Source organism: Trichoderma ghanense (genome assembly GCF_004382785.1).
Source record: "Trichoderma ghanense strain CCMA-1212 chromosome Unknown scaffold_1, whole genome shotgun sequence".
In the NCBI taxonomy this organism is placed as follows: Eukaryota; Fungi; Ascomycota; class Sordariomycetes; order Hypocreales; family Hypocreaceae; genus Trichoderma; species Trichoderma ghanense.
This window is the reverse complement of record NW_027395664.1, coordinates 1,342,961-1,368,756: the sequence shown is the minus strand read 5'-3', so window position 1 is coordinate 1,368,756 and position 25,796 is coordinate 1,342,961. Positions and strand designations below refer to the sequence as shown.

The window sequence follows — 25,796 nt, the reverse complement described above, 5'->3', positions numbered from 1 at the left end:
TGTGATGTCTATGTGGTCATATTAATACAGTTGGGGCTAAACCCCGATCAAAAGGGAGAAAGCATCTGGAGATCGAGCCTCTATTTTTCAAACCCTCAACCCCCGACCAGAAGCCTGCTCCATGAAGAAACTCTTGAGCGGGCCAAGCGCATTCGCAGCCTTCAAGCCAAGCGATCTCAGGGGAATCAAAGGCCCGCTCTCAACGGAGTACAGCTTGTGAAGCTTATCGCACACCCCCATCAACACATGATTCGCCGCATATCTCTCGCTGTTGTACGACTCGAGCGACATTTGCGTTCCCAGGTCTTGCCCATGGGCAACGGCATACTCAATCGTCTTGACCAGGCTCTGAATATCGCCCTGGCCCTGGTTGAGGCCTTGTCCAGCGAGCGGGTGGACGGTATGCGCTGCGTCGCCGACGAGAGCGATGCGCTCGCCGATGTAAGTGTCCGCATGGCGGAATTTCAGAGGGAACGATGCGACGCTGCCTTCTTGCACGCCAACGACCAGCTGTGGAATGGCTTCTGGGTCAAAGTGCGTGTGCTGAGTCCGCCATGCGAGTTCGTCGTCCTGCCCAGTGGTCTGAGTATGCATATACGCCAAGTCAACGGGGCTCAGTCGAAACGCAGCGTTGATCAGCGCAATCAGGTCCTTGGGGGCCAGCTTCTTCAGCAGCGCGGCGTTCGCAGGCGTCGTCGACCAGACCAGGGTCGCGTAGTTGCCGGGCAGCGGAAGCATGGCAACCGGTCCTGTTGGGAGGAATCGCTGGTATGCCGTCTTGCGGTACTCGCCTCCCCAACCATCGCCCTCGAGCTCGAGCGTCGCGACAACTCCATGCCTTCCATAATCCCAGCCGCGACTCTCAATGCCCGCAAATGATCGTACAGGGCTGTTGGCTCCGTCAGCGCCAACAAGGAGTCGTGCCGCAAGAGACTTTCCGTTCTGCAAGTGCACGACGGGCCACTCTCTCAGATCAACATCCTCCGTCTCCTCTCCAAACGTAATCTTCTCCACCTTCGAATTATCAAAGACGTCCACCCCGCCAAGCTCCTTGATCCTCTTCAGAAGGCCAGACGTGATGTTCAGGTTCTCAGCCATGTACGCAATGACGTTCCCCTGACTGGCATACGAGCCAGGCTGCCAGTCAAACTCGATGCGCGCATCCGTCACGCCGTCCCAGACCTGCATCTCGTGGAACTCCTGGATGCGACTGCGCTTCATGTGCGGCCATGCGCCGATGGTGTTGAGGAACTGGGCTGTCGTGGGCGTGAGGGAGCTGCATCGGTTGGAGAATTGGGTGGGCGGGAGGGAGAAGGAGGCTGTTTTGGAGAGGTCCTGGGCTTCGATGAGGGCGACGCGGAGGCGAGAGGTGGTGGGATTGGCGCCTGGTTTAATGTCGTGTTAGCATCAGCACTATTTGCCTGTATGATGCAAGTATGGCGATCTCCTACGGAGTGCTGTGAGGAGACTCAGCCCAGCTGGACCACCTCCGATGCAAACCACATCGTAAATGTCGTGAGAAGGCGACGAGGCCGTGGCATAAGACCTCCGGTAAGAGCTCGAGCTGCGCGCCTGGCGAGAGCAGCTGCGGCATACAAACCGGGGGCTTGCTGTTAGGACCCTGTTTGATGCCATCATAGAGAGACGGGAGGTGAATTCAGCCTTCAATGGCAGATGCGACAAACTGGCATCTCGTCACCAATCTTGTTGGAGCTGCAGCATTTCGATCACCAAATGGCATGACGGAACGTCGCCGTTGGCGGGGTGTGGCGACGACGGGTGTGGCTGTGGCTGTGCAAGCCACACTTTGAGATGCATACGCACACAAAGAGGCAAGGCAGGCAATCAAGGACCAGCAGATTGGCGACCAGCAAACAGCCGGAGCCTGTCAAACCATTGTGGGAACCAATCGTTTTTTTTTTCTCCCAATTTTTTTCCCTCTTTTTTTCTCCGTTTCTAGGCTCCAGACGTTGCCACAGACAACGGCGCTACCACGTTGCGTCAGAGGCGAGTAAATTCACGGGCCTACAATAGCTTCGACGGCCAGCTCAACAATCACCACACTTTTACTCCTTACACACAACGGTTCAAAAAAAAAATCCAGCGTTTCGTCAAGGGTCGCAAGACGAAGCGTCGCCTCTCATTTTCTCGACCAGGGTGTGAGACTACAGACTAGTTTCACCTTTTGGCGAGACCCCGGCTCTCTTTTTTTGACCGGGTCGATTTGTTTTGAACGGCTGGCCGGCTGTTTTATTTCCAGCTAGCTGTCAAGTTCCCGAGACAAACGCCTTGAAAATCGCATCGCATTCCTTCTGCGCTTCGCTCAATTCGTCTTGATTTCTGCTTGATGCTTGTTCTTTCTTGCTCCGGGTCGAATTGAATCATCCTCTACTTCCGCAACCCGCAAGCGCAAAAGCTCGCGAAGCAGCCCACCATGGCAGACGCAGACGACTATCTCCAGGAGGGCTTCGACCCGCGCAGCGTCACGGTGCCTCGCCTGCGCTCGATCCTCGTCACGCACAACGTCGAGTATCCCGCGACCGCCAAGAAGCCGCAGCTGGTCGAGCTCGTCGAGAACCACGTCCTGCCGCAGGTCGCGAAGCTGCGCGCCCAGCGCGCCAAGGCGAAGCGGTCCAGCTCGGGCATCGTCAACGCCGGCAGCCCCGAGGACAACGGCAGATGGGAGGACTATGGCCTGGAGCACCAGCCCACGCCCGTCAGGCCGCGTCGCTCGGCGTCGCCCCGCAAGGCATCGGCTCGCATTAAGAAGGAGGACGATGACGGGGCCGCGACGACGCCCACGCCCTACAAGAGCCAGACGAAGCGCGGCGCGCGATCCGCCAGCCGGTCAAGTCGCCAGCCGTCCCACTATGACGAGGACGAGGCGCCCAGGTCGACGCGCCGCTCTCGCTCCCGGAGGTCCGCCACACCTAAGATCAAGAACGAGCCGGAGGCAGAGGAAGAGACGCCTGTTACTTCTCATTACGCGCCTACGCCTTATTCTGCGGCAACGCAGTATGCCACGGCTCATAACACTCCGTATGGTGCTGCTGCTGCTACTCCTTTCGGCGCCACGCCCTACTATCCCGCGCATCAGAGTCCCCCTACTCCATCCGCTGCTCCCTACGAGGAAGAAGAAAGCGTCTTTACCGATGATAACCCGTTTCAAAGCGGCTCTCCCGCCCTCAAGACGCCCAGCCGGAGACGATTTGGCGACGATTTTGCTAGAAGCGAAAAGCCCTCTCGAAGACGGGAAGAATATATCGAGCCTCTGTCCATCCCGCGGCCGTCTACCGCCGCGAGACCATCATACGAATTGTCTGCTCGTAAGCCGAGACACGAATCGCCCGATTACTCAGTGGACGCCGGTGAGGAATTCACCCCCGACGCGCAGCTAGAGCTAGAAGAGGCAGCGAGGAGGGGCGAGACCACCATTGTGCCTAGAAGGCAAAAGCAACCCCGCCAGACGAACCTCAAGACACCATTCTTCGTCCTCTTCATGTCTCTGCTTGGCGTCTACCTGGCTTGGTATCGACAGGAAAAGATTGCCGTTGGCTACTGCGGTCTCGGTCGGCCAGCAACGCAAATCATCCCGCCCGAGCTCCCCGTGCCCGATGTCCTCGTTCCATTGGTCGAACCTCAGTGCGAGCCATGCCCTGCACATGCTTATTGCTACGAGGACTTCTCCGTCCGCTGCCACAACGGCTTCGTCCTCAAGCCTCATCCCCTGTCCTTCGGCGGCCTTGTCCCGCTTCCCCCGACCTGCGAGCCAGACGGCGAAAAGGCGCGGCGCGTCCAGGCTGTTGCCGACAAGGCCATTGAGGAGCTGAGACAGCGCCGTGCCAAGTACGAATGCGGTGAGCCCCTCGACGAGTCCGGCACCACGGTCGACTCGCCCGCCATCGCGGAGGAGGAGCTCAAGTCGTCCGTGAGCAGGAAGCGCAACAAGAGGCTCAACAGCGATGAATTCGAAGACCTCTGGGTGGCCGCCATTGGCGAGATCACCTCCCGCGATGAAGTGGTTGTGGAAATGGCAACGTAAGTTATTACAAATCTTCCTTTCTTTCTCATTTGGGGGGAATACTTGAGCCATGGCTTCGGCCCTGCCCTCCTCCGAGCCCCCCCCCTATTTCAACTCGCTTTCTGACATAGCAGCTAATCAGAGCCGCTCCTGATCCCACAGATCGCCCGGTTCCCCCGATATTCCAAACCGCAAGCTATCGTCCAGCTCTCTCGCTCGCCTTCCGCTCGGCTGCGCGCTCAAGCGCTCCGTCCGCCTCGGGCTGGCAAGACATCGACTCCCAATTGGACTTTTAATGTCCGTCGTGCTCGCGGTCCTGTACCTGCGCGCCCGATACCGCCAGCACCTGACGGACTCGGCGCAGGTCCCGGCGCTCGTCGACTTGGTGCTCGAGAGGCTGGCGAACCAGAAGGAGCTGGGCGAGGAGGATCTGGACGACCCCTGGTTGTTTTTGCCCAACTTGAGGGACGACGTGCTCCGCTCCGTGCACAAGGTGGCTGAGCGGGAGAGGATCTGGCAGAGGGTCAAGAAGGTCGTTGAGCAGAACAGCAACGTGCGTACAGGCCAGCGCGAGGGCAGGAGCGGCGAAGTTGGCCGGGCGTGGGAGTGGATCGGTCCTATCCATGGTGGTGGCACCAGGAGGAGACGTGCCAGCGGCAGGTGGGCGCGGGATCAGATTCTTGATACCCCTGAATCGACGATGCCCGCTGCGGCAGCGGAGAGCAAGAAGTGGACCGAGTCGAGGCCGATTTTCTAAGGAGGGGTTTTGCTTTGATGGGTTTTGTTCTTGTGTTTACTTGCCTTGTTCGCGAGAACTGGGGTGTTTTTTTTTTTTTTCCTCTCCGGTTAAGATGAGGAGGGTAATGTTCTTTTCTGGTCCAACCGCTGTATTTATCCATGTTGTCAAGATATGTTTATAATGTGCGGATGTGTTTATTTATTGGTGGTTTGGGTAGGGTAACTGGACTGGTAGACATGAATATCAGGGTTAGGTAGTATCAATGGAATAACATGACATGGAATTATCAAGCAGCCCCTTTCCGCTTACCTTTCATCTTCTTCTCGACCTCTCGTCAGTGTTGCGGATGCATAGGTAGGTATCCATGCATATGTATTCTTTGTTTCATTTGCTCCATCATCTAGAACATAAAGAGTATATTACACCCGCAATTCTCCACCCATTGCCTTACACCTGAGACATCATGCACTCATTCCCTCGGTCAAGAATCATCCGTCGTGACGACAAGATAATCGACTAGTGTCTTTGATTGATTGGCTAATGCACAGGTGCTATTATATGCACAGGGGGAGGATTTCTGCTTCGAGAGACAAAAGGAAAGAAAGTTTGCGGCGACCTTAAATCTAGACTCTAGTAGCTTATTTTTTTGTTTCTCGTGTCATCTATCTAGGCCTTGGCAGAGGAGACGATCTCTATAGTCGTTCACCGTCAGTAAATCGCAGTCCAAAATTAACTCAATGACTCAAAAGGGTTGGGGGGGGGGGGGAAACGCACTCTCGACATCGGCCACGCTCTGCTGCAGAATCTGCTGCAGGACCTTGGGGTTCTCGAGCTCCTTCTGGACCTTGGCGATGACGGCGGCGGCCAGCTCCTTCTGCTGGCGCTGCTTGACCTGGCCCTCGTAGCGGACCCAGGAGTCGAGGACGGCCTTGGCCTCGGCGGCCAGGGCGGTCTGCTGCTCGAGCTCGAAAGCCTTGGCCTCGAGCTGGGCAGTCTCCTATAATCGTTGCATCAACACGACTTGTTCCGTATTTATCGGGACGGCGCGATCGTGACCCGGGCTGGGCTATATACCTTGGAGACCTCAAAGAGGGCCTTGGTGATGTCGACAACGCCGCTCATCTGCTTGACGTCCTCAATGCGGGTCTTGACGGCCTCGGTGTGGTCCGCGCGGGCGCTGTTGAGGATGTTCTTGATCTTCTCGTTCTGGGCCTCGGCCCACTCCTTGTAGGCAGGGCCGCCGTACTTGAGCAGACCCGTCCAGACGGCCAGCAGGCAGACGGCGACGACCGTCTCCTCGTTCATGACGTAGTACTCGTTGCTGAGGGCGTAGACGCTGAGGCCGGCGGTGGCGCTCAGGAAGGCCGTCTTGCTGACGAGGCTGTTGCCGGGCAGGGAGTCGATGATGCTCTGGGCCTTCTTCTTGGGGTCCTCGGCGGGCACGTTGCTCGAGTATCGCACGGCGGCGGCGGACATGGCCGGGGCAGCGGCGCGGGAGATCGAGGTTCGGAGGAGGGGAGCGCCTGTTTTCGTTTCAACATTGAGGTTCGCATCTTCGGTCAGCCTTTGGCGCACAACTGCAATTGGGCCGGCAGGCGAAGCGACAACATACCGACAGCGCTTCGCACCAAGCGGGACGCCATTGTGAAGATGGGGTTTCGACGGGACGGGGGGGGGGGTTTATCGCCTTGTCATTGAATCGGGAGCTGGGAATGAGGTTTGAGGTTTTATCGCGCTAGTTCGGCAACACGTTGGGATCACGTGATGGATGACTTGAGCTCTTGGAGGCAGTTTGAGCAGTTTTGAAGCCGAGCTTTTCCCGGCTATGGGGATCGAGGGAGCTTGGCGCGGAAAAGGCTGAGACGGTCATTGGCCAGAGGATGCAAGGCTGCAGTGAAATTCTTCAATGTCTTTTCATGAGATGAGATTTTCAGTCTGTCGCTCAGATCAAACCGCGATTGACAGCCGCATTTTGCGATATCGTTTACAGCAACTCTTTTCTAGATCATCGCGAGTCATTCTATTCTTTCTCGTTTCTTTCAATACGCCCTGATTGGGTTCGTTGACCCATCTAGATTTTTTTTTCTTTTTTTTTTTTAATTATATCTTCAGTCCCTCACAATGCCTGCCGGCGCCCAAGACAGCGCAAAGCGCAAAAGAGCTTCCACGGGAGACAAAGCCAACAAAGTCGCCAAGCGGCGCCGCTCATCCAACGATGACGCCGAAGACCCAAACGCAAAGATCCTCCTCATGGAACAGGGCATCCTGGAGTCCAAGAAGAACTACAACGACATCGCCACTCTCCAAAGCATCGCCAGCCGCTACGAGGACGGAGAGGACGAGCCGACGCTTGCCGCAGTCGCTCTGTGTCGCATCTTCTTGCGGCTACTGGCCCAGGGCTCCCTCGTCGCAAAGAAGGGCCTGTCAGAGAAGGACACCGTCGTCGTTGGCTGGCTTAAGGACCAGTTTGCTCAGTACAAGTCGCTGCTGCAAAAGATGTTGGCGGATGAAGACCTTGCGGCGACGGCGCTGACTCTCTGCATGAGGCTTCTCAAGGCAGAGGGGGAGCATTTATATGACAAGGAGGAATACACATTCCCGTATAATTTCCTCGAGAGCATTGTCGAAGTCCTCATCATGTCAGGCAATGAAGACGTGAGAAAGGCGTTTCTGGAGTCTTATGTCGAAGAGTACGATGATATCCGTTACTACACGTTCCGAGCAGTAAAGTAAGCATTTCCAGATTTTTTTCAGATTCCAGTGGCCATACTCACCTATTCTTAGGGCAATCTTGGACCGCTTGGACAAAGACATTCCGGACAAACTATTCGACCAGGTGTTTGCTCTGCTGTCAGCGCTGGACGGCGTACCCCAGTCTGCCGAGGAGCTCGAAGACTTTTACGTCCCGCGCCCCAAGAAGAAGTCCCACAACCTGAGGACAGTTACCCAGCACAAGCGACAAGGCCAAGACGCTTGGCTGGCCATCCTGAGCATTGTCCGGACCAAAGAGGAGCGAAAACGCATCCTCAACGTCATATCCACGAACATTGCACCGTGGTTCACCAAACCAGAGCTGCTGTCCGACTTTCTCACGAGCTGCTACGACACAGGCGGCTCCATGTCCCTGCTGGCCCTGTCCGGCGTCTTCTACCTCATCCAGCAGCGGAACCTGGATTACCCATCGTTCTACCCCAAGCTTTACTCCCTTCTCGACAAGGACATCCTGCACTCCAAGCACCGCTCGCGCTTCTTCCGCCTGCTGGACACTTTCCTCGGCTCAACACATCTTCCCGCCGCTCTCGTCGCCAGCTTCATCAAGAGGCTTTCTCGCCTCGCGCTCAACGCTCCGCCGAGCGCCATCGCGACAGTCGTCCCCTGGATCTACAACCTTTTGAGGCGCCATCCGACATGCACGTTTATGATCCACCGGCCAGTTCAGGACCCGGAGTTGAAGAAGCACATTCAGGACAATGGCTTCGACGATGCCTTCAACCCTACAGAGCCGGATCCTATGAAGACTGGCGCAATCGACAGCTGCTTGTGGGAGGTTGTCCAGCTGCAGTCGCACTATCACCCCAACATTGCAACGATTGCCAAGATCATCTCTGAGCAGTTTACCAAGCAGTCGTACAACATGGAAGACTTCCTCGACCATTCGTATGCCAGTGTAAGTACAACTCCGCATTGCTCTCTTTCAATGAGTACAGTTGACGCAAGCACTAACACATCTGTAGTTGCTGGACGCAGAGATGGCCAAGGACATCAAAAAGGCTCCGGTGGTGGAATTCCAGATCCCGAAACGCATCTTCCTGCCCCAGGACGAACCCGCCACCAACCCAGACAGCCTCTTGGTGAAGCTGTGGGACTTTGGCGAGCCGGCAAAGGGTGTCGCGGCTGCATGAAAGAGACCGGGGTGAAGTGCAGCAATAGTGCGTGCGTTTCTCAGTGTTGTAGCATCCGGAGAATAAGCTTCGGCCGGGGTTTGGAGAAAGGAAAATGGCATCTCTCGGCTATGTTATTAGTAGTACGGAGTAGGGATCTAGACGTTTAATTCATTGCTTGCCCTCAAATGTCTTCTCAGACAGATCAAATACAGGCATCCACGGATCGACAAGCCGAGTCGCCTCTCCGCAAGAAGACGCGATGGGCTGTTAGTGGAGACGCCACTTCTCGTTCGAAATCTCGCTGTCCAGAGTCAAAAGGGGAGCCCAAATTCAAGGCAAACCTGCTGGAATCAGGCATAGCTCTGCGCTAGCAACAACCTGCTGCCACCCCCGCAACGCCTTGGAAACTCGGGCAGCTAATCAATTTGCTGGAACTGCGCCCATACCAGCAGGGCTGCAGCTTATGAGCTGTGCTGACATCACCAATTCTTGGCCGTCTTCCAACAAACAAGCAACCAACCAACCCTGGACAAAGGACGCTGTTCAACAACGCTCAGCCCCCTATTCTCTACTACGAGCGCTCCTCACCATCGTCATCATTTGAGCCTTCAATCGCCCCTCGCGCAACGCTTACAGCAGATCATGCTGCTTTGCACGCCCTGAAGAGACGCTGCTGAAGATGTCGAGCAGCAATCGCCTTTCGCCCCTGGGCCCCGATCCCTCGGCCGCTGCATCGCCAGCTCCCGCATCAGCTCCCGCATCCGCCCCTCTGGCTACAGCTCAGCCAGCAGCTCAGCCGTCGCCTCAACCGTCGCAGTCGCAGTCGCAGCGGTCGCAAAAGAAGAAGAGGAACCACCGCGGCGGCAAGAAGAAGCGGCCCAGGCGCAAGAGCTTTGCCCTCCTGCACGACCACGACGAGCTGGGCGAGTCCTCGGGCAATGGCTTCTACGGCGTGGCGCAGGCGAACCTCAGCGGCACAAGCATCGACAGCGAAGCCCTGCTGGACCACAGGTAGGCCCTCGTGACTGACTACAAGTCCTTTCTACCTTTGCTTGGCTGGAATGCCATGTAGTAACATCTCCCTTCAGAGAACAGCAGCCGATGCGAGTCCGCCGCTCGTCGACGATAGCTGGCCCCGGTTCCTTTCAGAATCCCTTCTCGTCCGTCAGCAACTCCCGCCTCCGGTCCATGCACACGGCGCAGAGCGGCGATGAGAGCCCTTCTGGCCGCTGGGATGAGTCCGCGCCGCTGCTTTCAGAGCTCGCAAGGCGTCCGGCATCCCAGGCGGGTATGCCAAGCTACGGTGCCAGCGATGCGCGCCAGGGCCGCACTCGAAGCCGGAGGCAGTCCAGCTCCTCCTCCAAGGAGCGGCTAAGGACCGCATACAGTTCAATGGATAACAAGTACGACATCAACCACCCGCCCTCCATCCCCGGCTCTCCGACCTTTGGCCCTTCGGACGGCATCGAGCTCAACTTTGGCGATGTCATGATGCGAGATGAGCTCAGTGTGGAAAGCGGCGATGAGGCGCTTTCCGACGCCGAAGGCACCCATCGGCCCGATCGCGAGATGAGGCTGCCGCCCCAAGCTTCTGGCGACGTCTGTTTCCCCGGCCCAGGCATGTCCGATATTGGCGACGACGAGATCGCTTCTCGGTACGACGATCGACGTTACAGAACCCGCCGGCGCCGCGGTCAGTGGCCTGATCTTTCTGTTTTGGAGAACTGGGCGCAGTTCGAGAAGGAGGACAGCAGCAACGAGCGACGAGTCAAGACGATTACAGAGCCACAGCTCATCAATGGCCGTCTGCGGCCCATCCGAAAGGGCTGGTTCCAAACCGAAGAGGAGGCGCCCTATAGATTCACGTATTTCAACGAAGAGTTTCAGAGCACGATTCACAGCCAGTCCATATCAGGGCTCGTTCAGCAGGGGAGCGACTTCCAGGCACTGTTCATTCCTGAGCCCCGCATTCTCTCGTCGGACGAGGAGAGCGATTCCGAGGATGTCACGCCTCCGCCGTCCAAACCGCGATTCTCAGCGGAGGGGCTCGAGGCCGACGCCAAGCCTCCAACGCTAGACACGAGGAAGGATGGCCTCATGTCGCCACCAGCGAGAGACGGGACGAGTTCCAGCTCCAGGTCTGCCTCGGTCCATGGGAACAAGTCGCCCGACCATCTTACGCCAAAGGACAGCAACAACAGCAACAACGCGGGCGAGCCCAAAGTATCTGAGAAGCCGGTGCGATACGGAGAGAGGCCAGTGTGGTGGCTCGACATACTTAGCCCGACGGAAGACGAGATGAAGGTCCTGGCCAAGGCCTTTGGCATCCATCCTCTCACAGCTGAGGACGTTATGCTCCAGGAGGCCCGTGAAAAGGTCGAGCTGTTTCGCAACTACTACTTTGTCAACTACCGCACCTTTGATCAGGACTTTACCAGCGACAACTTCCTGGAGCCCGTCAACATGTATGTGATTGTCTTCCGGGAGGGCGTCCTGAGCTTCCACTTCTCCATGACGCCGCATCTCGCCAACGTTCGCCGGCGGATACGGCAGCTCCGTGACTATCTGATTCTCTCGTCGGATTGGATCTCGTACGCCATCATCGACGACATCACCGACGTCTTCCAGCCCTTGATACAGAACATTGAGGACGAAGTTGACGAGATTGACGACTCCATCTTACAGCTACACACATCGACAGACAAGCGACTAAATGATGAGAAGGCCGCAAAGCACGATGACACCGCGACGATTCCAGATTCGAGCGGCGACATGCTTCGACGCGTGGGAGACTGCCGAAAGCGAGTCATGAGTCTGTACCGGCTGCTGGGCAACAAGGCGGACGTCATCAAGGGCCTTGCGAAGCGCTGCAACGAGAAATGGGAGGTTGCCCCCCGGTCAGAGATTGGCCTGTATCTCGGCGATATCCAGGATCACATTGTGACTATGACCTCCAACCTTAGTCACTATGAGAAGTACGTGCCCTCTCTCCCTTCGTCCGCATCAGATATGGTCAAATTAGCTAATGCCTTTTCTCTCTCCAGAATCCTCGCCCGGTCTCACGCCAACTACCTAGCCCAAATCAACATTCGCATGAACGAACGCCAAGAACAGACCGCCGACGTCCTCGGCAAGCTCACCGTCCTCGGAACCATTGTGCTGCCGATGAACATCATCACCGGCCTTTGGGGCATGAACGTCTGGGTGCCGGGGCAGGAGTACGAGGGCGATTTGACGTGGTTTGTGTGCATCACGGCGGGGCTGCTGCTCTTTGGGGTGGCGTGCTATATGATTGCGAAGCGGGTGTATAACATTGTCTGATCTGTTCTGGGTGGGGTGAATCTTTGCTTTCTTTTTTTTTCTTAGTATCCTACTCTTGTCTTTGCGGCGAATACGGATGGGGCGTTTTGAGGTGGATTTGGTTTCTCTCTTTTGCAAAGCGACATCCTGCTTGGATCAGAATGAATGGCTTATATAGAACAGGATATCAGGGGGAAACGGCCATCAAAGGTCGCACAACTGGGAAGCATATCCTTTTCAATCAGTTATACCAGTAGCTATACCTTATATCAGTATAATTTTCGTTCAGTGTTTATTCACTCTGTAAAATGCTTGCTGTATTAATCTCAGTTGTCTTTTTGAATCATTCATGTCAGTTGGTGCTGGCAAACTCTCGTATGTGTTGGCGCCATCATAAAATCTCACCAATGGGATATTGAGCCTCGTCGCTACCCTGTAACCGTGCGCAAGTGTGCTTTGTCAATTTTCATTCTCTCCTCACGCTCTTCCTTCAATAGTACCTCTTTCAGTTTTCAAAAAAAAAAAAAAAAAAAAAAAAAAAAAAAAAAAAAAAAAAAAAAAAAAAAAAAAAAAAAAAAAAAAANAGAAGAAGAAGAAGAAGAAGAAGAACCGTCCGCCAAGTGTTCTCATGAAGAAGAAGAAGAAGAAGAAAACAATTCTGCTGCGCGCGAAGAAGAAGAAGAAGAAGAAGAAGCCGTGCTCCCTTGATGACATCACACGGGACATACAAAGAATGAGTTCCATGGCATAACTACTAATTGATACTCTCAGCATCCTGTTTCTCATTGGTATTCTGTTGCTTAGATTCCAGGCACAATTTCCTAATGCGCCCCTCTTGATGTCTGCTCTCTGTAAGATACCTTATACATATACATTTGTACACTGGGTGCTTTCTAGGTATCTTTGGGAAATTGCTGGCTGAATGCAGGCCGTTCTGCACTGCCTCACAATCATTTCCCCTCCCCTTACAAACGAAGCCGAACACCGGTTCGACGTCATGCTCCTTCGTTTCATATTGCTCTCATATTGCGTTGACTTGGTGCTCAGATGCTGAAGCGCTTGAGAGCTGAAATGTATTGCGTAGCTTCGAATAGAAACGGTGCTGTCTCGGAATGATGGAAAATCGTTCCTTTGAGATTATCATGTAAGCATTTTGGTACGTCCATGACGCTGTCGAAACTGCTGTCTGAAGTCGAAACTCCCGTCTGAGAAGCATGTTACAGATATCTCGTTTGACATCTTGCATTACTGTCAGCCGATGCTGACCGCAAAACTAGCGCCGTTGGCTGGCAAACGTGGCTCTGAGAGCCATAATCTGCTGCCTATCGGCCTCTGGAAGCATGTCAATCTGAGCCTGCGGGAGCTCCATGACGGCTCGCATCAGAGCATCAGGGTCCTGGGCCATCCCTGTAGGAGCCGCCGCTGGGGCTGCCGCCGGAGCAGCATAAGCCGCGTTGTTTGCCGGCGGAGGCGCGTAGGGCATTGCGGTGACCGGGGGCGTGTGGTTTGCGACGGGGATGCCGGGAAATCCAGCAACCGGTGCCGGTGGAAAGTTGGCAGCCGGCAGCTGAGCCGGAGGCGGCGCGTTCGGGTCAACAACGGACTGGATTGCTTCGGGGGACACGAGCCCCATCAGCAGGAGAGCCTGAAAGACGGCATAGGCCAGCTGAGGAGCCTGCTGGAGAAGCTCCGTCGCCCGTTGAGGCTCCGAAGTGGCCAGCGCCTTCATCTGGCTCAAAATGTCCAGCAACTGGGGCGGCGGCAGGGTATTGAGTGTTCTTGAAATGGCGTCGGTGCATGTCAAGCCTGGCGGAATCTCCTTGCCGGCGGGGAGCGGAGGAAGGGGTGTCGATTGAGAGCCGTAGCCTGAAGCGCCGCCGTTCGAGGCACCGGTGTTTTGTCCGGGTGTCTGCTTGGGTCAGCAAAGACCGAATATCCAAGACGAATATCAGGGTCGCATCATACTTGGCCATCATCATCTCCGCTCTTTTGCTCATTGGAGAAGTCGACTCGGAGCTTGCGACCCATGATCTCATATTCGTTAAGATTGCGGACAGCCGAGGAGGCCGAGTCTGCGATAAAGAGCACGGTTAGCCAGCTGACGGATGAGGATGGGATGACCGGAACTTCGTCGTACCGGTGTCGGGATAGTCTGCGAATCCAAAGCCCTTTGGCCGTCCTGTCTCCGAGTCGTAGACAAGGCGAAAGCGCTCGACCTTGCCGGCGCTGCTGAAGATGTCGGTGATCTGCTCCTCGGAGAGGCCTGTCATCGAGCTGAGGCGTCAGTCACATGCTTTGCTGGCGCGGGCGTCACTGCAGCCCATTGGCGCATCGGCAACTGACCGTAGGGGATGTTTCCCACAAACACGACCCTGGAAGGAGGCCTGCTCGACATTGGGGGCCTTTGGGAGACTCGTCGAGGTCTGGATGTGGCGTTCCTGGAGGTTCGGCGGCGTCTGGCTGCGGATAACGGCCTGGAAGCTCTGCCCTGCCTATTCCTGGGCCCTTTTCTTCTTGGGTTCTTAGAGAAGGTGTATCCCGCCGTCCGCGACTGTCCTATGGTCAAATACGGATGATTGAAATGACAGAAAACAAGGCGCAAATGGGTATCAGAGGCTGTGGGAGAGACCGAAAGTAACGATGTTGAGAGAAGCTTGGTGAATGTGAGGTCAGAGGCGAGAGCTTCGCGTTTCTGCAAGAAAAGAAACATGAACCCGCCCCAAGCCCATTCACTGCACCGCGCCGAAACAGGCAACGGATCGCCGTGAGCTGCCTCCCATCCGAAGATTCGCCGACAGCCCGCTCAGACCCCCCCTGTCGCTGCAGCCCGCATTAGCTCCAGGGCCTTTGCGGCGCCTAGACGCCCTGAGACCCCGGGTTTTAGCACCATTGATAGCGAGGGTAGCCTGCTTCAGGTGCTCGATTGCGACAAGGTGGCCTCAAGACGACATCTGATCCGGTTGACAACCTCCAGCCTCTTCGTCAGCCGCTCTTCTGCGCTGCCCTCGCCCATGATTCCTCGCCGTTGATGCCAATTGACGAGGAAGATTGAGCCCCGTGCCTTGTCTTTCTCCGGCTATTGTACACGAGACGGCGCTTTGACGGAAATCTAGGATCATAGCGGCTGCTTCTCGTCCGAGCAGCTTTGCTTCATCAGCGGCTCGAGCTTTGGTCACAACTTGTCATCTTCCAACTGTCCTCAAAAATGCCTCCCAAGTCGCGATTCACAAGGCTCGATGCCTTCACGAAGACGGTGGACGAGGCGCGGATCCGGACAACAAGCGGAGGAATCGTCACCATTGTGTCACTGCTGGTGGTGGTGTTTCTCGCATGGGGAGAATGGACCGACTACCGGCGCATCGTGGTGCATCCGGAGCTGGTCGTAGACAAGGGCAGAGGTACGTTGGCAGAGGAATCCAAGCCATCTCTTGTCTAGGATCTGCGCCTTGCGCACAAGGACACTCGGGCACGGATGAGCTAACACGAATGCGACTGTCAAGGCGAGCGAATGGACATCCACCTCAACATGACGTTCCCCAACATGCCCTGCGAGCTGCTGACGCTCGATGTCATGGACGTCTCTGGCGAGCAGCAGCACGGCGTCGCTCACGGAATCACCAAGATCCGTCTACAGCCTGCAGCGCTTGGCGGCGGCGAAATCGAGAGCAAGGCCCTCTCCCAGCTGCACGAGAAGGCCGAGCATTTGGATCCCAACTACTGCGGCGCCTGCTACGGAGCCACTGCCCCCAGCACTGCCTCGAAGCCTGGGTGCTGCAACACATGCGACGAGGTCCGAGAGGCGTATGCGCAGGCGTCATGGGCTTTTGGTAGGGGCGAGGGCGTGGAGCAGTGCGAGCGAGAGCATTACGCCGAGCGACTGGATCAACAGAGAGAGGAGGGCTGCCGAATCGAGGGTTTGTTGCAGGTCAACAAGGTGATTGGAAACTTTCATCTTGCCCCTGGCCGAAGCTTCAGCAACGGCAACATGCACGTCCACGATCTTAAGAACTACTGGGACCTCCCCGAGGGCAAGTCGCACGACTTCACCCACATCATCCACTCTCTTCGATTTGGACCCCAGCTCCCGGATACCGTCATTGAGAGGTTGGGTGGCAAGAATTCTTGGTCGAACCACCATCTCAACCCTCTGGACAACACCCGTCAGGATACCCGGGACCCCAACTTCAACTACATGTACTTTGTCAAGATCGTTCCCACCTCGTATCTTCCCCTGGGTTGGGAGAAGCGAAAGCCCAGCACCACCAACGGCGGCGTTACGACGTTCTACTCTGACGGCAGCATCGAGACGCACCAGTATTCCGTCACCAGCCACAAGCGAAGCCTGATGGGCGGCGATGATGCAAAGGAAGGCCATCCCGAGAGGCTGCACGCAAGAAACGGCATCCCTGGCGTCTTCTTCTCCTATGTAAGTACAAATCTACCGTGCATCGCATGTATGCGCAACTAAATCCAGTGTCTAGGACATCTCCCCTATGAAGGTCATCAACCGCGAGGAGCGGGCCAAGACGTTCCTTGGCTTCTTGTCCGGGCTCTGCGCGATTGTCGGCGGTACCTTGACTGTCGCTGCCGCTGTGGACCGAGGATTGTTCGAGGGTGCTACCAGACTGAAGAAGCTCCGATCCAAGGATCAGTGAGGGTGACTGTCGCTACCAAAGGAAGGAAAAAAGAAAAGAAAAAGAAAAGGAAAAGGAAAAAGAAGAGGTCCCGCTGTAGAATGCTGTGGATGATATTTCGAGGTGCATGGAGAGGGCGTTTTTGGCGGGTATACATGTTTGTATTCGTTCTTGTCTCTTGAAAAGGGCTGTCAGTATGTCGTATATAGAAGTTGCTCTGAGATTGTAAAAGAGCCGCTTGGATCTACTCGCGGCCATTAGCAGTCGTGTTTGTACCTTACCATCGACCTGTGACTATTTTGGGGTTTGTTCTGATACTGCTCGAGGCGAGCCTTGAAGCGACTACTGAGGTATTGTACATTACATTGCCTGGGAAACACTCAAAAGGGAGCTGTCATGTGGCAAGCACAGGACGAGAACTCAACAACACTCCAAAAGCATCATCATTGCCGATCGTAGAGCGCCGACACGCATCTCGATACACGGCATCATCGACAGCTGCACAAATCCATCAGCCAGCGATCTCGTATGCAAGATGGATAAAAATAGAACCCCATGGCGGGCTCTTCCGTTAGTTCTGCCTTGATCCACGAGCCAAAACGGAGCCTCAGTGCCGACAAACCGTCCGGACCCGAGCTGAGTCTGACCTCGTGACCTCGAAAACCGATATTGGATGAGCTTGAGATTTGAGGCAAGAAAGCGGAAATGCTGCCGCGACAGAGCCCTCCTGGATATCGTTGACGAGCCGAGTTCAGAGGCCAACAACTCCATGGAGAGCGCAAAAATCGGTCATCGGCTCCGTTGTGGTGACGCAGCTGTGCCCTGACGTTGGTCTCAGAAAGAGGGTCCGTGGGATATGCGGCGTTTGGCATGTGCAGCACCGTTGTTTCACTCGTTGCCGTGGCGGAGTCTGAGTTCCAGGTGTTTTTATGCTCTTCTCTGCCCCCGTGTAACAAGACGGCCCTTTTCTTTTTCTATTTGGCTCTCTTTCATAGTGTCTTTTCACTGGCTCTCTGACGTTGCCCCCTGCAGGAATGAAGCCGACGCAGATGAAGATTCGGGGCATCTCCATCATGGGAATCTCCCCTTGCGTCAGGTTGCAGGACTGAGCGATCTAATCGCGCATGCGCTGCCGATATTTCCTGTGCGACCGGGCCTCGTCAAACGGAAGATTCCGCAGTGCGCAGCAGCAGCAGCCGAGTCGAGCACAGCGTATCTCGTACGACTTATTGCGTAGCAGGTGCTCCGTAACACCAGGCATTATTACACGTAGATGATGAAGCTGCATGTCATTTCTGGGTACAATAATAGCATCAAGGGTCCAATTTCTCTGGGCTCCATGATTCTCGCTTTTGAGCCCCCCCTGGCTAAGCGATAGCACATGGCTTGATGGGTACACTAAGGTAGCTTGAAGCTGTGGCTTATTTGCCGACGACATGCGATTGAAGCTGCAAATAGAATTAAAATGCACGTGGATGAATGCGGCATTCGTGCGTAGGGTATCTGTAGACATTGCAAGGCATCAATTGCCACGAAGACGGCGCAGCTGCGTTGCGTGTAATCACAGGTACATATGTAGTTTCTGACGGCATATGCGTGGCCTTTGCCACTGATGCGATCGACGATGCGGCTACATGTGCTGGAGAGACGAGAATAGAACAGGACACATCAGCTGTCCTGCCCTGTGCAGCATTCGGACTTGTCATAGGTACCTTACCTTACCTACCTTACCTGTATGTCAATGGTCTGTAGGTCCGTATTCAGAGGTACCTACGCAGCTTCAATGTCCGTGGTATCGATGGGTAAATCAGTACTACATCTGCAATCAAAGGATTGACCCGGTTGATTAGCCTCTGCAATCCAATGTTTGAAAGTAATAAAAAGCTCCGTCCCGGTCGCTGAGCTAAGAAAGAGCCGTCGCTGCTCTCAATCTTGCTGCTGCACCCCAGACGATGGCTGTCGCCAGTGCGCCCATCCAAGGCCAGGGGACCCTGAACTCGTCCAGATGGGGGGCCTGCAAGCATCATGTACCTGGTGACGGGGCGGCAGTGGCGGGCGTAAGAGGGCTTTTAGGCGTAGAGGATACATGTACTCGTACGTGAGCGGGAGGGGGGTGGCATGGGCGCAGATGGGACGCATGCATGTGCTGTATCAACTGGGAGGAATTCGAGATGGGGGATGGACAGTTGATGCATCAGTTTCAACGGCTGGTTGCTGGATGGAGATGCTTCAGTGGTGTGGATCGGGGACGAGGACGTGATGTTCTCGGTGTAGGACACCTGAATCATTGACCTATGGGATCATGTAAAGTCGATGGCAATCCTGGCAATAGCATGGGCACCGTAGGTTAGTACTGGTTAAATCACAGCCATCAGTAGCGAGAGAGACCGAGGGTCGGATGACTTGCAGGCTGGGGATGCTCAAAGGGCCACGGCATGCTGGGGAGATTGCCCGAGATTATGGGGTGCATGTACCGTCTGCTGGCTGCTGCAGCCGTTCAAGCCACAGAACCAGGGTTTGCTGTTTGCTATTGTACGGTGATGCTGCTCTTCTTTTCTCCATGATCCGGCGAAGAATCAGGTAGATTGCTGTCTTGTTGTATCAGAGCCATCATCATTGTCGATACGTATGCATGCCGACCTTGATGGCGTCTGTCCTCAAGCAGCACCGAATGCAACAGACAAGCAGCCCCTACATCAGAGCGCATTGCCACACTTCAACCCAACTCCAGATCCCTCTAGGTAGGATGGGCGTCTCTGCCGCGGCACGCTGGAAACCACCCTGAAAACAACACCGGAGCAGAGGAGGTCGTCCAGAGATCAAATAGCCTTTCTGTGCCTTGAAGCTTAACGGCAAGCCACATTCGCGGGCAAAGTCCCAAGAAGGAACCGCAGGGTCCAGCAGCCGTGCACTGTACTCGCTGTGCCCGCCACCTCTGCCCATGCCCGCAGGTACCCAGCACGCGGCCACTAGCCGCAGCTACGGGGCGCCACTGGCCGGGCCTGCTCAGAGGGCTAAGAGTGCTAAGAGCGTTAAAGGCAGTGCTAAAGAGTGCTAAACCTCCTTTTGCTGCAGCGCCTCTCGTATCCATTCCGCCTGTACAGTACTTTGACCCGTACCTCGCCTTACCTGACCACTCGCCTTGCCCTCGTGTACCATCTCCGTCGTCTTCCTCCTCCTTTCTCCGTCCACAGCGTCCAGCCGCCTTTTCTGATCTGATCGGTGAGACAAGGCACGGCGGAAGCGCTCGACTTGCCGCCAAACGGGTTTCTGTAGCAGGCCTCACTCGCCGAGCTTCTGCTTCTGCTTCTGCTTCTTGCTTCCGCTTCTTCTTCTTCTTCTCTGCTGCTGCTTCTTCTTCTTCCTCCTCCCTCCTGCTCTTCTGCCTCGAGCCCTGCGTTGCTGCGACACCAGCAGGGCCATTGTCCTCCCTCCTCTTCTCTTCTTCTTCTTCTTCTTCTTCTTCTTCTTGTTCTTCGTCTCTTCTCGTTACGACCTCTTCTCTTCTTCCTCCTTCTTCTCCCCGCGACTACTTCTGCAGCACCCCGTGTAACCAGCGCCGCACCTTGTCGAGTGCCACGTCCTGACTCGGTGGCCTCGCCCTTCGTCCTGTGCCTCGTATCCTTTCACTTTTGCACATCGCCAGCCTCAAAACTCAACCCGACGCCTCGCTGCGACTCCGACGCCTTTGACACCGCGCCTCTTCGACCCGTCTTCGATTCGCCCGTATAACTCACCCCAGTCCATCCTTGACGCCTTTTCTTCGTCTTCTCTTTTGTCCTTATCCGTTCGCTTCTTCTCTCGGACCCATCGTGCCGCCCGCCACCGACGCTCGTAATCGAGACCCTTGGATACCCTACTGTATCTCACACCTTTCGCTGGTCTGGTCATCAGAACGTCGCCGCACTGCCACAATAGCCTGCACCCTCGTCCACGCCTAGACCTGCAACGGCATCTGCGACTGCAGCTGCGCCTGTGCTTGCGCAGTAGTAGCGACAACAATAGCAACGGCGAAGACGACACGACGACATCGCGAATACCGTACGCCCAATCGACCCGCAAGCCCTTCTGGTCGCTCTGCTGCTCGCTATTGTGGCATCGTTCGGCGTCCCACCACTCGGTCTTTTGATGCTACCGTCTCGGAGCCTGCGTGTCTTGTTCATTTATCCCGTCTAGCACCGCACCTTGCGCTTGCGCCCTCTGCTGATATCCTCCAATACACGCGCTGGATTTGGGCTTCAAGCAACCAACCATGAAAGACTCCTCCGTCACCAATCGCCCGTCCTTGCTGGACCTGCGATCCCAATCCTCCAATTCTGCGGCATCTTCGTCTCGAGCTCTTCGATCGCCGCGCCTCCATGTTGCTGGGGAGGCGCCTCCCGAGCTATCTCCCTTGGACGCCTTTGCCTTACAGAGTCGGCTGCTGGCTCGACAGCTCCAGGAGACAATCAACAAGGATGGTAATCGCGTCAGCCGACTACCGCCTCTCACGGCTGAGAGCCCTCTGATCGTCCAAGGCCGGTCCGAGTACTTTCGCTCCATGTCGCAGGACTCCGGATCCGAGCGCGGCGAATCTCCTGCCCCTCCGCTCTCTGCAGGCCTGGGTGGCTTGGGACTGCGGAGTGCGATGGAAGACGCTTTCGCGAGCGAAGAGAGGCCCAGATCAATGCACCCAAGAATGGGTCGAATCCCACCCACGCCCGACGACGGCGTACCTCCTCTTCCAGAAGACATGCCCGATGTGCCAGACATTCCCGACTTTGCTCGGGGCCGACAGCCGGGACAGCAAAACGGCACAGTAGACTTCTTCGGAGCACGTCAGGACCGTTCCCCATCACCGCTACTCAGCGACAGCCTCTCTCAGCTGGACCGGCAATCAACCAAGTCACCTGCTCCCCCGCTAACCTCCTTCCCTGCTCCCCCACACTCATCATCTCCTCGCAGCAGGCCAAAACAGAGCTCCTCCTTTGACGACGTTGGATTGGCGCCACCCAGAAGCCTATACCCTGGACGGTCGCCGAGCGCCTTGTCCTCTCCGGCTACCCAGGAGGAGGATACCTTTGGCAACTTGTCTAGTTCTGTTCAGTCTCTTCCCTCGCGCAAACTTTCCTCTGGAAGCGCAGCCCTTCCGCCGCACATGGCGTCCTCCGCCATGCCCCCCTTCCAACGATCCCCATCCGTTGCGTCAGAGTCGTCCGCTCCTCTTCCCCGACCTGCGTTCAACTTCTCTCGGCCAATGAGTAGGGCTGGTACGCCGAATCTGGACCATCCTATTCGACAAGCTTCGTCAGATAGTCAGCCGTCCTTTATCCTGGCCGATGAGTCGGCTCAGACCCCGATAAGCATGCACAGCGAGGCCTTCATGGAGCAACCAGCAGATGGGGCAACTCACACATACTCCAAATTTGTTCTGCCGCGTGGAAAGTCGATCCAGCGCTCAGAATCTTCGGACAACCAACCTCAAGCGGGGGCACCACCCTCACCACCCACTCGACCTTCTAGCTCCTCTGCTCGCAATGTCCCTGATGATGCCGCCAGTGTTTCCGGTGCCATGACCAGGCAACGAAGCGATGCGGGCAAGCTCAGCTCGGAGAGCTCCAGCTTCAGCCCCTTTGGACACCCCACGCCGAATCGCGGCAGACCTTCAAACGAAACCAGGCGACCATCTGAAGAAGCATCCAGAGGTAGGGCACCGGCTTCTGTTGGCACAAGCGACTCGGCCCAGACAATACGCCCCAGCATGTCTGTGCGATCCGCGACCAGCACAGCGCCGCCCACCGCCGCCGAAATGACGGCCGAGGAGCATCTCGCCAAGGGAATCGAATGCCACGAGAACGGCTCCCTAAACGAGTCCACTTACCACCTCCGGCACGCCGCCCAAATGAACCACCCGACAGCCATGCTCCTGTATGCTCTTGCCTGTCGCCATGGCTGGGGCATGAAGCCGAACCAGAAGGAAGGCGTTCAGTGGCTACGGAAAGCCGCCGATATGGCCAGTGGCGAGGTGGCCGAAGACGAAGGGATGGTCAAGGAAGGGAAGCACGTCAATATCGCTGAGAACAAGACCCACAAGGCCCAGTTTGCCCTGAGCATCTATGAACTGGGCGTGAGCCACATGAACGGATGGGGCATTGAGCAAGACAAGGCTCTTGCACTGCGCTGCTTTGAAATCGCTGGCAGTGAGTTGAAGCTACCATATCCTGTCGTGATCGTACTGCTAACGTGTCGTGAACAGCGTGGGGCGATGTTGATGCTCTGGCGGAAGCTGGTTTCTGCTACGCGCAGGGAATTGGCTGTAAGAAGAACCTGAAGAAGAGTGCCAAGTTTTACCGCATGGCAGAGGCTAAGGGCATGAGCATGGTGGGCAACAGCTGGTATGTTGGGACTTCGTTTCTGTTTCTCTTCGTTCGTGAATAGATTGCTAACTCGGACGGCTATGTAGGATTCACAAGTCGAAATACATGGATGATGAGGATGCTCCTGAGATTCCGCCGAAAAAGTCTCGAGCCCGTAGCAAATCTCGCTCACGCGCAATGTTTGGTAAAAAACCCGCTTCGTGAAGGGGCAAACTAATGATGATGATGAACTCTCTCTTCGTCTCTTCTTTTTACCCATTCTATACCGGAGTTTCGGAGGGTTGCCGGCTGTTCTCGCATCGAATACTATTGGGGATCTCTTCTTATCGGCCTGCCTTGCTCTTTCTCTTCTCCCTCCTCTTTTAGCCCTTTCACTTCTTCTGTGTCTTTTTTCTGTTTTCTCTTTTTTTTTCCCATTGTTTGTTCCCCTTTTTTTTCTTTTTTTTTTTCGGTTCTTCTCTCTTCTGTCAGCGTATTAGTAGAGGCGAGATCTTTTGCTACCTGCGTTGTTCTGTGTACTATTGAAAGCACACTCGAGCTTGTAAAAGGGCTCGGTAGACCCCTTTTCTTCTTCTGCTACCTCCTATTCTACTCTTGGGAGCACAAGGCTCCTGCTGTTTCCTCTATTCTTCCTCCTTTTCTCTATTCTTTTCTCACCTCTTTTTCTACCTTTTCCAGCTTCCGGGGAAGTCTCTTGTTTTCTCGTTTCTTGTTGTTTCTAGGGAGGGCTGGCTGTGCGGCGTACATATACTATCTTTCCTTTGTTACTCTTTCCTTTCCAATCTGAGCCCGTATAGAGTGCGGCTGGTTCCATCTTCTTCTATTTTTTCGCTGCGCCGGGCGTTGGGCTGTTTTCGATATATCCAAACCAAAAAAGCGGACGTTTTGGGAAACGTCTCGTATCTAGGGCAAAATAAGGCGATCACAGAGTTATCAATCCAATGATTCCCAAGCAACCGACCGAGCGCCTCTGTTGTCTTCCCTGAAGGAGAATTCGAGGAAACAATGTCGCCGTCATATCATGTGGGTAGCTTAGAATTCTCCTTTGTCTGATTTCTAGCATTCGTTTACTATTTCATTGGTGACATCAACAGCCATGTTCATGGCAAAAGCCTCTCTCTCTCTTCCATCCTTTCAGCCCTCTAGGTATCAACGTCCATCTTCTCCCCCTCAACTGGTAGGTCGACAACGGTGACATATCGGCCAATGTCCCTCTTGGTGATGATCTTCTCGTTCAGCACGGCAGTAGTGCCCTTGGGGAAGCGGTAGCTCTGCAGCTTGGCGCTCTTCTCGTTGGGCTTGATGTAGTTTCGCAGGAGCGTCGTCTTCTCCTTGGTAATGACAGCAACGTCGACGTTCGAACCGGAACCCAGATCGTTCCACACACCAGCAAGAATAGCCTCGCTGCACAGCTTGACGGCAGCATCCCTCGACAGGTCCGGCGTCCACTGCGTCTCAAAGACGCTCATCGCAGCAAGACTGCCCGAGCCCATGGTGACGTAGGGCAGCTTGTCGGTGCTGCCGTGGGCGTGGACGGTGAAGAGGTGCGTGCCCGTGGGGTCGCAGCCGGCGACGACGAGATAGGCGCCGATGTGGCCCTGGTGGCGGAAGAGGTGCTGCTTGAGCAGGGTCATGCAGGTGACGACGCGGGGCTTGCGGCCCGTGGAGAGCGAGTGCAGCTCGAGCTGGGAGGAGATGAGGGCGGTGGTGAACTCGGTGTCGGCGGCGGTGCCGGCGCCGGCGCACCAGATCTGGGGGGAGATGTAGTGGAGCTTTTCGCAGTTCTTGTCGGCGACGATGGGGCCTGACGTGGCGCGCGTGTCGGCGGCGATCTGTAATGGTGATGATGGGTTAGTTTAAGACTCTCGGTGACCATAGTCGTGACAACGGTGTAGGCGCGGAGGGGGACGCTGTGCCGACTTACCACTACGCCGCCGTCAAAGATGCAGCCGACAATGGTCGTTCCCGTGCTCGTAGCCTTGGGCAGAGGCACTCCCTGGGCGTGCAGGGCCGCATTGCGGTTGTAGTTGGAGAAGTCGAAGCCCGGCATCTTGTGCTGCTTGTGATGCTGATGCCCTGTCCAGCCGTGCCCGGTCTCGCCCTAGATCTCGCGTGTGTCACCGCTGGATGAAGAATATATTCGTTCTTTTGATGCCTTCAAGTCTGCATTCGCTATGAGAGGAGGCCGTCACGGGTGGAGTTTTGTTGATTATTCGCGGTTCAATGGTGTTGCTAGAGGAGAGAGAGAGGTCGATGTTTGGTTTGGTTATACTAAGCCGACGAGCACCAGCTGATGACGAGGCTAAAAGCTGCCTTCCTGCCTCCAAGGGCTTGAGCAGGTACCGCAGCAGCCAATTTCGCGGGGTAGGTACTTTTGTCAAGCTCCCGCCTGCTGTTCCTCCTTCTGCCCCTCTGTAAAGCCACCAGATTCCCCCTAGGCAGAGAGAGCCAAGCTCTGATTGGCCCCGATGCTGACTGGCCAGATGGAGGTCCAGCTGCAGACGCCCATTGGCCAGAGCTGCCTTGCTGCCACGTGATTACACTGGGAGCTCTCCAGAAAAAAAAGTTGCTTGTATGCGTGCATGGGTCGCGACAGACCGCCCGGTAGAATTCGATAGGCGCAAGGCAGTTCGTTGGCTGCTGCAACACTGATCGCTGCGTTTTATCGTCATCATCAGCATCGCCCACAACAAGCGCCACACCGACGCGTCTCATCACTTTTTTGGGGCGTCTTTATGAAAGTATCGCCATTTCCCGCAGATTCTGAACCCGGATTGAGCTCCCGAGGCCGGTGTAAGTGAGCTTCTCTCTGCTCTGTGTCTGCATCTGCTGGTGCTGGTGAGGGAGCTCCAGCGACGGATT

The 25,796-nt window shown here is 55.7% G+C and overlaps 10 protein-coding genes across 10 annotated transcripts; 5 read left to right on the top strand and 5 right to left on the bottom strand.

Annotated features, from left to right (window-relative positions):
• Positions 1 to 87: 87 nt before the first annotated feature.
• Positions 88 to 1,638, bottom strand: CCMA1212_001818 (Ubiquinone biosynthesis monooxygenase COQ6; the record flags this gene model as incomplete). The annotated part of the gene is made up of 2 exons (XM_073699232.1): positions 88 to 1,385; positions 1,452 to 1,638. The coding sequence occupies 2 exons, from the start codon at positions 1,636 to 1,638 to the stop codon at positions 88 to 90; spliced, it is 1,485 nt and encodes a 494-aa protein (XP_073562150.1).
• A 796-nt stretch (positions 1,639 to 2,434) lies between these two features.
• Positions 2,435 to 4,778, top strand: CCMA1212_001817 (Inner nuclear membrane protein SRC1; the record flags this gene model as incomplete). The annotated part of the gene is made up of 2 exons (XM_073699231.1): positions 2,435 to 4,038; positions 4,184 to 4,778. The coding sequence occupies 2 exons, from the start codon at positions 2,435 to 2,437 to the stop codon at positions 4,776 to 4,778; spliced, it is 2,199 nt and encodes a 732-aa protein (XP_073562155.1).
• A 648-nt stretch (positions 4,779 to 5,426) lies between these two features.
• Positions 5,427 to 6,403, bottom strand: CCMA1212_001816 (uncharacterized protein; the record flags this gene model as incomplete). The annotated part of the gene is made up of 4 exons (XM_073699230.1): positions 5,427 to 5,452; positions 5,535 to 5,757; positions 5,835 to 6,283; positions 6,373 to 6,403. The coding sequence occupies 4 exons, from the start codon at positions 6,401 to 6,403 to the stop codon at positions 5,427 to 5,429; spliced, it is 729 nt and encodes a 242-aa protein (XP_073562154.1).
• A 478-nt stretch (positions 6,404 to 6,881) lies between these two features.
• On the top strand, positions 6,882 to 8,662 carry CCMA1212_001815 (uncharacterized protein; the record flags this gene model as incomplete). The annotated part of the gene is made up of 3 exons (XM_073699229.1): positions 6,882 to 7,489; positions 7,545 to 8,427; positions 8,495 to 8,662. 3 exons carry the CDS (start codon positions 6,882 to 6,884, stop codon positions 8,660 to 8,662), a joined length of 1,659 nt encoding a protein of 552 aa, XP_073562153.1.
• A 661-nt stretch (positions 8,663 to 9,323) lies between these two features.
• Positions 9,324 to 11,965, top strand: CCMA1212_001814 (uncharacterized protein; the record flags this gene model as incomplete). Its single annotated transcript, XM_073699228.1, has 2 exons — positions 9,324 to 9,655; positions 9,733 to 11,965. 2 exons carry the CDS (start codon positions 9,324 to 9,326, stop codon positions 11,963 to 11,965), a joined length of 2,565 nt encoding a protein of 854 aa, XP_073562152.1.
• Positions 11,966 to 13,217: 1,252 nt separating this feature from the next.
• On the bottom strand, positions 13,218 to 14,339 carry CCMA1212_001813 (Cleavage stimulation factor subunit 2; the record flags this gene model as incomplete). Its single annotated transcript, XM_073699227.1, has 4 exons — positions 13,218 to 13,853; positions 13,910 to 14,016; positions 14,082 to 14,207; positions 14,288 to 14,339. The coding sequence occupies 4 exons, from the start codon at positions 14,337 to 14,339 to the stop codon at positions 13,218 to 13,220; spliced, it is 921 nt and encodes a 306-aa protein (XP_073562159.1).
• Positions 14,340 to 15,149: 810 nt separating this feature from the next.
• Positions 15,150 to 16,599, top strand: CCMA1212_001812 (uncharacterized protein; the record flags this gene model as incomplete). The annotated part of the gene is made up of 3 exons (XM_073699226.1): positions 15,150 to 15,342; positions 15,445 to 16,370; positions 16,426 to 16,599. The coding sequence occupies 3 exons, from the start codon at positions 15,150 to 15,152 to the stop codon at positions 16,597 to 16,599; spliced, it is 1,293 nt and encodes a 430-aa protein (XP_073562158.1).
• A 2,716-nt stretch (positions 16,600 to 19,315) lies between these two features.
• On the bottom strand, positions 19,316 to 20,609 carry CCMA1212_001811 (uncharacterized protein; the record flags this gene model as incomplete). Its single annotated transcript, XM_073699225.1, has 3 exons — positions 19,316 to 20,052; positions 20,316 to 20,456; positions 20,504 to 20,609. The coding sequence occupies 3 exons, from the start codon at positions 20,607 to 20,609 to the stop codon at positions 19,316 to 19,318; spliced, it is 984 nt and encodes a 327-aa protein (XP_073562157.1).
• Positions 20,610 to 20,830: 221 nt separating this feature from the next.
• On the top strand, positions 20,831 to 23,138 carry CCMA1212_001810 (Protein DSF2; the record flags this gene model as incomplete). The annotated part of the gene is made up of 3 exons (XM_073699224.1): positions 20,831 to 22,757; positions 22,814 to 22,952; positions 23,021 to 23,138. The coding sequence occupies 3 exons, from the start codon at positions 20,831 to 20,833 to the stop codon at positions 23,136 to 23,138; spliced, it is 2,184 nt and encodes a 727-aa protein (XP_073562156.1).
• Positions 23,139 to 24,076: 938 nt separating this feature from the next.
• On the bottom strand, positions 24,077 to 25,443 carry CCMA1212_001809 (putative proteasome subunit beta type-2; the record flags this gene model as incomplete). The annotated part of the gene is made up of 3 exons (XM_073699223.1): positions 24,077 to 24,766; positions 24,859 to 25,035; positions 25,438 to 25,443. 3 exons carry the CDS (start codon positions 25,441 to 25,443, stop codon positions 24,077 to 24,079), a joined length of 873 nt encoding a protein of 290 aa, XP_073562619.1.
• Positions 25,444 to 25,796: the final 353 nt, after the last annotated feature.